Here is a 10,913-nt window from a genome sequence, read left to right on the forward strand (position 1 = left end):
CAAACTCCAAATAGCTCCAATGGTTTTACATTCAAATTGAGTACCTATTTTCAGACACTTGCAGAGCTACATTCAAAGATAATAAAAAAAGCATGGTATGTTACAGAGAAGGTGTTGAGAGGAGAGGCGACCTGTTGCTTTTCTGGAGCTGAGGGAACAGTTCCCAACAGCGACCACAGAGCATCGCAGCTCCATGCATCAACAGGCGGGATAACTACACACCCACTTCACACCATCACCCACAACTCGCACGCCCATTGCCGACTGAAGACCCCTGGTACACAGTTCAGGACAGACACGGACACCGCAAGTGTTTTTTAATAGGCGCACACCCGGAGCTTCGCGGTTTTTTAACAGAGAGTTCCCCGGGAACATTTAGGCACATTTCGGGACTTCACGAGACCTTTCCAGAAAAACGATGGCCAACTCCGGCATCCAGCTGCTGGGATTCTTCATGTCGTTAATTGGCATCGTAGGACTAATCATCGGGACTATTCTGCCGCAGTGGAAAATGTCTGCGTACATCGGGGACAACATCATCACAGCCGTCGCCATGTACCAGGGACTGTGGATGTCCTGCGCCTTCCAGAGCACCGGGCAGGTCCAGTGTAAAATCTACGACTCCATCCTGCAGCTCGACAGTGAGTAGTCCAACTGCGTGTAGGGATGTGTCAGTCTCCAGTGGGTTCAGTGCCGCAGGTGGGATGGTGCTGCGCGTCACACGGTGTCTTTACGCATGCCGTTTGCGCTGGAGACGCACCCGGTGCACCTGAGTGGCACCTCGATGGGTCACAGTGAAACGTTTCTATTTCTTTTTTCTTCATTGCAAAACCAGATTCGTGTTACTTCATAACTTCGGGGACACACTTTCTCGGTTCCATAAAATATACACCAATAATACAAACACTCGCACGGCGGATGCTTCTGACGAAAGATCCTGCCAAACGTATTTCTTTTCAACGGAAGAGTGACCATGGTAACGTCAGTGCTGCAGTAAGAGCTGTACATCACACACACACGCTTTCACACACACACGCCGACTCTGTTGTTCAGCATTTAAAGCCATCTCTTGTTATCAACAGACACTGTTAAGTTTGTTTTCTTTTTACAAAATTGAATTTAAAACGAATTGCATATTAGTTGAAACAATGAGAGCAGATTTAAAAGCAATAGATTATGAAGTTTTACCAAATTATCACATTAATATGGACCCTTCGGCGCCACAGGGCGCAGTGGGCCGAGGAGTGATGCTCATGGAATCGAGAATTCCTAAAATAATGTTGGCACACAGTATGTCAGTATTTCTTACGGTTGTAGCAAATGCAACAGCAGGTATCATAAATATAGTATTTGTAATGAGCAACCTCCTCCTGTTCCTTATTGGTGCCACAGTAACAAATCCACTGCAAAGCTGCACGTCTCAGTAGCAGTGAGAGTAGCGTGGTAAAGCTACTGTGCATCCTGTTCCTCATCTGCGTTCACTGTACAACCTACCCTCTAGTTCACCCATGTCGCAGTGTTTCATAGAGCTAGCCCCCTACTCCCCCCCCCCCCCCCCCCCCCCCCCACCCCTCTACCCATCCCTCCGTCCCGCTGGAGGGTTGTTTGTTTGGGCAGGGCAGGGATGGCCTGGACTGGCACAGACTGGTTCTAGGTGGACAGAAGGGGAGAGAAAAGGAGGGGAGAGAAGGGGGGGGACTCACCCTGTGGTTTATAGGGTGAGGAGGGGGCCACTGACAGATGAGGATCTGCCACAGGGAAACAGAGCGTGTGAGATGAGGTTTTTCTGTCTGTTTGTGTGTTCATGTGTATCCCATGGTTTCTCTTCCAGGAAAGCCTCACATCCAAATGTCCCGAGAGGCCACTGAGAGTGTAATTCACAACCTCTGGACACACGCATAAAGCCTTATAGGTCAAGGAAACTTTGTTAGTCTTTCCTCATCATTTATCACTTTCTGCGTCAGCGATTTCTCTCTATATGATCTCTTTTGTTGTTGTTTTAAAGCTGCGCTCCCACATTCCGCTGAACAAAAGGCCGTCTGTTTACTGCGTCCCCACACACAACCAGCGCACTTTCCTGTACTCCTCTCGTACATAATATTCCTTCCCCCCTCTATTCACTTTCCTCCTCTGTGTCTGCCCCAGGTTCACTTCAGGCCACTCGTGCCTTGATGATAGTTGGCATCATTGTGTCCGTGGCAGGCCTGGGTGTAGCCTGCATGGGAATGAAGTGCACCACCTGCGGAGGGAACGAAAAGCTGCGCAAGTCCCGCATCGCCATGACAGGAGGCATCATCTTGCTAGTTGGAGGTGAGGATGACTTACGTTGACGGCGGCAATCCCTGTGAATGGAAATTGGTTACATGCAGATAGATGAGAAATTAAAGGGAAAACCAACATGAAGGTGTTGTTCCACTCAGAGCCGGAGGAACAGCTTCTGCGAGTGGGTCTACGCGAGGAACAACATCAGATTATTTTCATCAGACCATTCAAAAAGCCCTAGCACTAAAGTATCCTCTGTGCCACTGTGTGTAGGTCGGAAACCCAGCCAACATTTAGACTAAAGGTCCATGCTAGCTCCTCTGTGAGGCAATAGTTGGGGTACTTTGAGCAAATGCCGTACATTTATGACAACTTTGAACTGTACTAGCTGCTTGCAAATGCTTTATTGCTGGAAGTATTACAAGGGAAGTCACCCAAAGCGACTGAAATATACAAACTTAGGCACGGACAGATTCCTGAGGATTCATCAACTAGAAGCCATGAATGTCAATAGAAAATTCTTCCTAATCCAACTTTTAGTGTCCATGTGGAGATGGTTGATTCAAGTGATAACCTTGACCTTGCCGTGGCACTAAATGTTTGGGAATAACCAAAGTCAGTGGGATTCATTTACTGGGCACAACAGAGCTTTACCAAATTGTATGGCGACTCGTCCTCTGGGACCATTCGGTGTGGACCAATGGTGTCGCTGAAATGGTAAAATACAAAAGAAATGGGTAGTGACCAAATTGAAGTCGACTTCCTTGCGTGCAAAAAGCTTTCCTCCCACTCCTCTGCTGCAGCCCTGCAGACGTCATTGGTCCCTTCTAGTTCAGTGCTTCTGGCACTGATTCTAACATAAGAGATCTAAATGGCTCTGAAGAGAACATAAAACCGTAAAGCTAATTGTGCTAGAGTCAACAGGATGCCGCCTGGTGACTATTAAGAGCTACAAGCATCTCTACCCTCTAAGGTTTTGATGATGAGCTGATGGACTGATTGATCTTTGTTGTTGGCTTCCTCTCAGGGCTTTGTGCCATCGTAGCGTGCTCCTGGTTTGCTCATAATGTGATCCGGGCTTTCTATAATCCCTACACTCCAGTCAACACCAAGTAAGTAACCCCTACAAACACACAAGGACCTTTATAGTTGGACATGTAAAGATCCATTCATCCTTCTGCATCCTGCATTTTTAATATTTAATATTAACTTTTGGAACTTAAGTAGGCTACATTTGACTAATAACACCGTCACTTTATTGATATTTTTTGAATGCGGAACCTTATTTTGACACTGTGCCACAAAAAATACACATTCTTCTTCATTTGACAAATAATGAAACACCCTTGATCAATCTATTTTACTACAGTTTAACTTGACCAGGAGCCTCTGGAGGCTTTTGTAGATTGTAGATAATGCTTAAGATTTACAGTATATTCCTACAGTTGACACGACTCTTATAGTTCTCTACTTGTGCTACTCTGACACGGCATTATAGCATTTAGTTGCATCCCATATTCAATAATTCTGTCAACAGTGGCTGCTCTTCAGCAATAGCCTCGCTTTAAATAAAAGGCCTGAGTACATTTTATCATTAATTGAACTGAAGAGATAGAAATGGTGTCTTTGCTAAATTGGAGAAATCACATTTTCCATATGGAACCTTTAAATGTATCTTTTTGAAAAAAGACTACTCAATACAATGTTGTGTTGCCCAGGTTTGAGTTTGGCGCCGCCATCTTCATCGCGTGGGGCGGCTCCCTGCTAGATGTCCTGGGCGGAGCCATGCTGGCGGCTTCCTGTCCACGAAAGAAACAAGTGTCCAAGTACCCGTCCATGGCCCCTCCCCGCTCCGGTCCGCCGAGCAGCACTAAAGAATATGTCTGAGAGTGCTTCCCCCCCAACGCCCCCCACACACAGCTTGGGACACCAACAGAAGCTGACAAAGATCCCCCCTCCTTTTTGCAGCCGTGGCGAGGAGTAAAAATGAAGGTGTGATTCATACAGGCAAACTGAAATGGGATTTTCTTTTCTTTTTCTCAAGGCAGACTTTTGATAACCCCTTTATAATCAAAGGCAGACTTTTGATAACCCCTCGATTATTATGTGGCACACTCAATTATTCCATGAATGATGTCTCTCACCCCGTCCACACATTCCACAATTGTTTACGTGATCTTCACAAATACATTGTAATTGGATTCCCGACTTAATATACAAGCCCTGTGGGTGTATCCTCTTGAGTTGTAGCCTAAATGGTGGATTAGAGCCAATCTTTGCACCTCCATGAGAGAACCAGCATCTATAAGTGTTTGCCATGTAATTGAAAGTAATCAACTGCAGTTTGGTGTTCAGGCTGCGCCTCAGGGGCTCAGTACGACAGACACAGGGCGTCAATGCAGCGTCTTGTTTTAACGGTGGGTGGTTCTAAAATAGACGTTACGATAAACAGGGTGTGACTTCACACAGGGCTCAGTGTGTAGGATGGCCTTATTACACAGGCCTTTTACTACAATACTCACTACAGGCCCGTTTCATACCTGTCTGTTACAAACCCAGCTCCAATATGAAATATTTTATCATGCAGTCACTGTGTCATTATCCCTCCAATAGCTTCCATATCAGCCACTACAAGATCAAACTGCCACTATTTATTTTTGATTAAACCTCGGATGAGGTTTTGGCTCCTGTGTAGGTTTATACAGTAAGTAGATCACTGTGGCCCAGTTCCAGCTTTCAGAGTTTTCTAAAGTCATATTTTTCTTAAGACGTGTTGTGCTCTGAACAGGATCGGCTGTTTTTTATGTCATAGTTTTATACACCTGGCTCATCGTGAAAAGTGAATGGATTTTTAACACGTCCAACAGTACTTAAATAATAAAGATAATGCAACATTCTTAATTGTGTGGTGTTTTCAGTAACTGAGTAGATGAGTCGTTCTTCCTCCTTGACACAAACACTGACACCAAAATTATTATCAGCCTCCACATAATGCTGTGTTCTCAAACCTCTCCTTGGAATCAATAACATTATTTACTTTTAGAGAAAACACTACTCCCAATCGCGATTTGGGACAAGACAAAAAACATTTAACATTTATTCATTAGAGGTTCTCTCTATGACAGTAAGATCATTCATATAGCAGCAAACAACTGGTTGCTATGTAAAGATGTGGAGAAGTAATGAAGTCACTCTCATGCGTGCTCTGTTTTCAGCGCTGGCATTTTAGAGCATGCTAGTGCACGTGAGCGTGACCCACTGGCGGTATCATGCACCGGGCTCATGGGCAATTGCAGCTGATATTGCCGTTTCTATTAAGCGTCACCTTGGAAACATAAAACGAATATGACAATATTCCAGATTTTATAACTGTCGTGTATTCCGATTAAAGGCCTTAATTCTGAATGGAGCGTTCTCTGATGAAGACATTATGGATATGCCGCTATAATTCTTTATTATGGAGCTTAGGCGGTAGTTCCGAAAGGAAGACTCCCTTTACGCGAGGCGCAAGTTATTCATGCCTCAGTCTCCCAGCATTGTGCTATCAGCTGATATTGGCGGTGTGCAGGTGTATACAACCAACCAACCAGATGTGGCACTGTGTTTCTAACCCTTTTCCAGAGGGTGGTTGAGGGAACGGAAGAGGAAAGCCATCAGTCAGACGAGTTAACCCATAGTTTTGATAATCGAGTTTGCATGTAAACGGGAAAGTTACTTTCCTTTCGCAGGATGGATATTGTCTTTTTCCGAATAATCGCAAAAGCTTCCTGTGTTTCTATATGAAGAAGAAGCGGCAGATAATATTACCCTGTCTTAATGACATATCAGATAAATAACTTTTTAAAGGGATGAATTCATCCTTGACTGGCATGGTTTCACAGGTAAGTGTGAACTGATTGTGACACAGAGTGTATACATTATTATTAGTTTTTGAGGTGTCCATAATACTTTTGAGCAGTACATTGCTTTGCTCCCATGCTGGTTCTTCATATATTTCTCCAAACGTCTATTGTCAGTTATACATTGACTATGGATAAGAAACTCATGTGAATTATGTGAATGTGAATGTTTAGGAAAACATACGTGAACAAGCGTATTATATCGACAAATTCCACAAAGATTCATTTTTAATTTCTGGAGATGCATTAAGAAAAGTCAATCATTTCCATGCAAAAGTTAGCCACAATCCCAAAGACAATCACTGAGTCATTTGGGCTGTGAAATGCAGTGCTTCCATGACACAAAAAGAGGTAAAAGTCAACAAGTAACAATTTCACAGCCAACTAAGTAACTGACATCAGCGTGAGCCTTCAGCGACAGTAGCATGGCATTACAAAATCCACTGCAAATCCCCCAAATCACCAAAAAGCTTCAGTGTTAAGATTGTCTCAGCAGTGAGAACGAATAATAGAGAGCTGCTTGTTTTCATGATGTCATACTGTAATTGTGAAGTAATGGATGGTATTATCTTTAAAGAGTTCACTTGAACCCCAAAAGAAAACCTGACACCATCTGGGTGTAGCTTAAGCAGATTACTGATGTAAATATCAATACAAAGTGTTGTTCATTAGGACATATATTTGCGTGCCAATCTATTTCAATCATCGTTGTAATACAGCGTCAAATGCCTTTTGGCAATTCAATCAAAAGAACTACGACTGTACATGTTTTATCACAGTTGCCTTGCAAACTGGGAAACCCTGCCTTAGAAAGCCAACAACCTCCATAAATCCGTTGTTGTTCACAACATTTTACTGCTGAGTCAGCAGGCCGAGCCAACAAGGAGCTCAGGAAAATGTTGACTCTGCATGACCTAAAGAGCATAACGGTGCTGCGGTTTGAAATTCTTCTACATTAGCCCTTATTAACAGGATACCAGTTACGTGTTTTGATGCTTTAACAGACTCCATGCATAGAATTCTGCAACATTTCACGGCACATAACAGGCATTCCTACAAAGTGCACCATTTGGGAACGTATTGAATCTCAAGTTACAGAAGTCTGACGCAACTTCCGTTCAGAAACAAGTAAAAAACACTTAGAAGCCATAACAACACAACAACGTGTTTTTTCCCATTCCTTTTTTGAAACAATAAATATTTAGCAGGCATTTTTTTTTGCCTTTTGCCCACTGAATAGTGCACCACTTGCATTGGAGTGAGAGTAAAGAACGATAGTCATTGCACAACCAAAGCGTAACATTTCACCTGTGTGTTAAGACATCAGGAGGTCTGTGTTCAAACCCACAGGCCCAGAAACCCTCACCAGAAAACAGGCAGGCGAGAAGCTGCTTTCCTCCAAAGACCATTTGCTCGGTGCAACTTTAGAAACGTATAGCCCTTGTTAAGAAGCTCTGAAGAATAAAGACACTTCCTTCTCTCAAGTCCTGATAATCTACGGCCTGCCGAGGTGTAGAGCAGAGAGCGACGCAACACAATCCGCTCACAGTCCCCCCAAAGGGGCGTTAAATAAACAATATGTACAGTTAGGGCCTCGGCTTCGACTGCCGCTAAATGAGGCGTTTTTTTGAGCCTGGATGAGCCGTCGGACGCGTCGGTCAGACACATGACAGGATCAAGACCAAGATCACTGACGGGGACCTGCGAGGTTTCTTTTTTTTTTTTTTTTAAATTGCACTTCTTGGTGAAGTTTAGGAGATGGGCGACAGGGATACGGGACACTGCCCGTTGTTGTTCATGACGTCATCCAGGTCCTCATCGTCCAAGTCCACTGGGGAGGAAAAGTCAAAGGTCAGGAAGGGATTCAATTGAAAACGGCTTTATTCAGAGGTTTTGTACTCAATGGAATAGTTTGACATTCATTCGCTTGGTCGGGATAAGCATTTCCTCCCCCTTCTAGTTAATAATGTCGACGTGTCGTCAAGGGAGAGCGACCAAGAACCTTCGCGAAAATATCAAACTACTTCTGTAAAGATTTTACCTTACCGTGCCTCAGAGGCTGTAAGATTTACAGGTCATGTTTACACATTACTCAATATAATTGTACAATAACTAGGGTTGCAATTCTGAGCTATGTTTTTACAAATCAACTTAATATGTTTTACCGAATAAAAGTGTTGTTATCACTGAATGGTCCCTGTCGTGTGCCTGACCCAAACAAAGAAAACAACACCTCCCCCCACCTTTCTTGGTTCGACCAATCTGTCCCAGCTTGGGGGCCCTCTGCCCTAGTCTCTGAGGGTTGCCCCCGCCGCCGTCGCCGTTCACCTGGGGGTGTCCCGGGTCGTACTGGCCTGCCGGACCCGGCTGCCGAGGCGGCCCGCTGGCCCGGATGAGCTCCGGGATACCCGATGCTCCGTACATCTCGAGGAGGAAGCCTTCTCCCGGCCGGCCGCTAGATGTCCGCACAGCGCAAGGCTTCGCGTCGTGTCCAAAAGCCTCTCACTTCCGCAATGGCATTCAACACGACGACCGTGCGAACGACGCACCGCGGACTGTTGCCGATCGGACGGAAAGTCCTCGTAACCTGCGAAAGAAACCAAAGACGTCCCGTCAAAAAATAGCTCTGACGCGTCAGAGCGCGGCCGGGCTCCGGGCGAGTGCGCACAAACACTTCCCCGCTGCTTCCGCGGAAACAACGTGTTCTGCGCTTTGTTGCGACTAACAGGTGGATCGTGTGCCAACCCGGACGTCACGGTGGCTGAGCAGCACACCCCGCGGGGGCGTCCGTTCCATACATTCACTGCTGTAAACGGGTTTTTACCGCCGGCAGCTAAAAGCATCACCAACAGATCGCGTGTGGCGCGCTGCTTCGGGAATGGCGTTAAACGCCAGACACGTGAACTCACCTCTTGTTCACGGAGGCCGCGGGAAACGGCGGAATCCAGTAAAAGCGGCGGCAGAGAAGAGCAGTGTTGTTGTTGATCAGATCTCTCTCCCTCTCCCTCTCCCTCTCTGCCGCTCCCCCTCTCCCTCCCTCTCTCTCGGCACTACAGCGATGAAGCGTCCATTTAAAGGGGCCTCTCGTCTCGGGCATTTCCTCGTATTGTGTCGTGACTCATAGCGGCACGTGGACGTCAGTGCGCGTTTGTATGTAACGTTAAGGGACCGTGCTGATTGTACAGCGTGAGTGCCAACGTTTCCACGGGGCGCAGTGCGTAATTACGCACTTTGGGTAATGAGAGAGGGACTAAGGCGCCAGCCAATGACTAGACCCAGTGGCGGATGGTGGAATTTCTTTAGGAAGGGCCAGCCAATCATTTTCAGCAAACATCCCAGTATGATTCAATGCAAAAGAACAGGGTGTCAGACACGCATTATTACTTTGCAGTTAAACATTAATTAGTCCAACAGTAATAATAACATTCAGAATATGATTATATATTTATTTATTTATTAGCACTGAAGGCCAAAGTCAACCTAAACTGTTAGTTGTGAGCACCTCACCAGACAGTATGCCATTAATGTCATAACTGAGTTTTTCATTCCACATTTAGTTCCAACTGGCGGTCAGCATCATGCTGTCAGATAGGTTGAAAGAAAATATATCTGGTATTCATGGTACAAAGGCAACATACATGTGTAACTTTGGATTTGATGGAAGGTCTGAGCAAAGTGTACAGTCCTTGGTGTGTGTATATATATATATATATATATATATATATATATATATATATATATATATATATATATATATATATAGTCCAGTCACAAAGTCCAGTCTAAAGTTGTCTAATTTGTGACTTCAGTATAAATCCAGTGGTTAATCTTTAGTTGTGAAAAACAGCCATTAAATGTTTCTAGTTGGACTTCAGCATAGCGTTACGAATCCAGGTTTGTAAAAACATTCCAAATCACGTTTTGTTTATAAATATCTGTTGGCAACGTGTCATTTATCACATCGTTAGGATGAATCCATGCACGGTTGAGAGATCACCCAAAAGAAAATCTGTCATAGACTTGTCTAGACCGATCTGCCCGTAGCTTAAACTCTGCAGACCGACATGGACGGGGTCGGTATAAATAACTGTCGGTGAGTCTCTGTAAAACAATCCAACACTTTGTCAGTAGCGGAGCAACACCCTCCCATCATGTCGAGGATCACAAGTGTTACTCTCCTGCTCATCATTCTGATTGACACATTCTACGCCAGCAGAGGTAATTCAATTAAATTGTTTCTGTACAGATGCATTTTATGTTCTCCCCAACATCCGCAACACAGGAAATCTTACAAAGCGCTTCATAGGTAATGTATTATTGTTTCACATTAATGATTTCTTGCTGTCTGTCTTTTTCCACTGTGCGAAGCTCCCAAAAGTGGATTTCATAATTTCAAAGGGCACATCCACCCGTGCAGATGCAGAGGTGACTGCTGTTCTTTCAATTATTTCGGTTAAAGATTTAAAACGGTTAAAATACAAAAAAGAATTGTTATATCAGGTAGTGTGAAGGTGGTTCCGTCAGCCAAGGGAAATTACATTGTGAGGGGTTATAATGTGAGTTTCTATCGTGCTCAATTCAATGACCACCTCTATTTTACTGCAGTTTTGGCCAATGGAATAAAGTGTCACATTCCCACAAATGACACAGAGAAAAGGGATCTGATCAAGTGCTTCTGCAGCAAAACAAACCAACACAGTGAGTGAACTTACAATGTATGAGGTTGTGCGATTTCTTTACCTCTTTCTGTTC

At 44.6% G+C, this 10,913-nt stretch overlaps 2 protein-coding genes across 2 annotated transcripts; one reads left to right on the top strand and one right to left on the bottom strand.

Annotated features, from left to right (window-relative positions):
- The first annotated feature begins 107 nt into the window (after positions 1–107).
- On the top strand, positions 108–5,158 carry cldn7a (claudin 7a). Its single transcript, XM_040181620.2, has 4 exons — positions 108–641; positions 2,146–2,310; positions 3,290–3,374; positions 3,981–5,158. Exons 1-4 carry the CDS (start codon positions 419–421, stop codon positions 4,147–4,149), a joined length of 642 nt encoding a protein of 213 aa, XP_040037554.1. The 5' UTR covers positions 108–418; the 3' UTR covers positions 4,150–5,158.
- Positions 5,159–6,358: 1,200 nt separating this feature from the next.
- LOC120822177 (uncharacterized) lies at positions 6,359–9,535 on the bottom strand. The gene is made up of 3 exons (XM_040181621.2): positions 9,071–9,535; positions 8,405–8,748; positions 6,359–7,992 (listed from the first exon to the last, which is right to left on the bottom strand). Exons 2-3 carry the CDS (start codon positions 8,583–8,585, stop codon positions 7,913–7,915), a joined length of 261 nt encoding a protein of 86 aa, XP_040037555.1. The 5' UTR covers positions 8,586–8,748; positions 9,071–9,535; the 3' UTR covers positions 6,359–7,912.
- Between the last annotated feature and the right edge of the window lie 1,378 nt (positions 9,536–10,913).

The sequence above is a fragment of the Gasterosteus aculeatus genome, chromosome 7, assembly GCF_964276395.1.
Source record: "Gasterosteus aculeatus chromosome 7, fGasAcu3.hap1.1, whole genome shotgun sequence".
Taxonomy (NCBI): Eukaryota; Metazoa; Chordata; class Actinopteri; order Perciformes; family Gasterosteidae; genus Gasterosteus; species Gasterosteus aculeatus.

Bases quoted from the DNA above. Each gene is read 5' to 3' on its own strand.
- LOC120822177 (XM_040181621.2), bottom strand. From the start codon at position 8,585: ATGTACGGAGCATCGGGTATCCCGGAGCTCATCCGGGCCAGCGGGCCG. The intron at 7,993-8,404 runs GTGGGGGGAGGT...TTTCCTCCCCAG, and splicing joins GATTGGTCGAACCAAGAAAG to TGGACTTGGACGATGAGGAC.
- cldn7a (XM_040181620.2), top strand. From the start codon at position 419: ATGGCCAACTCCGGCATCCAGCTGCTGGGATTCTTCATGTCGTTAATT. The intron at 642-2,145 runs GTGAGTAGTCCA...TGTCTGCCCCAG, and splicing joins CTCCATCCTGCAGCTCGACA to GTTCACTTCAGGCCACTCGT. The intron at 3,375-3,980 runs GTAAGTAACCCC...TGTGTTGCCCAG, and splicing joins TACACTCCAGTCAACACCAA to GTTTGAGTTTGGCGCCGCCA.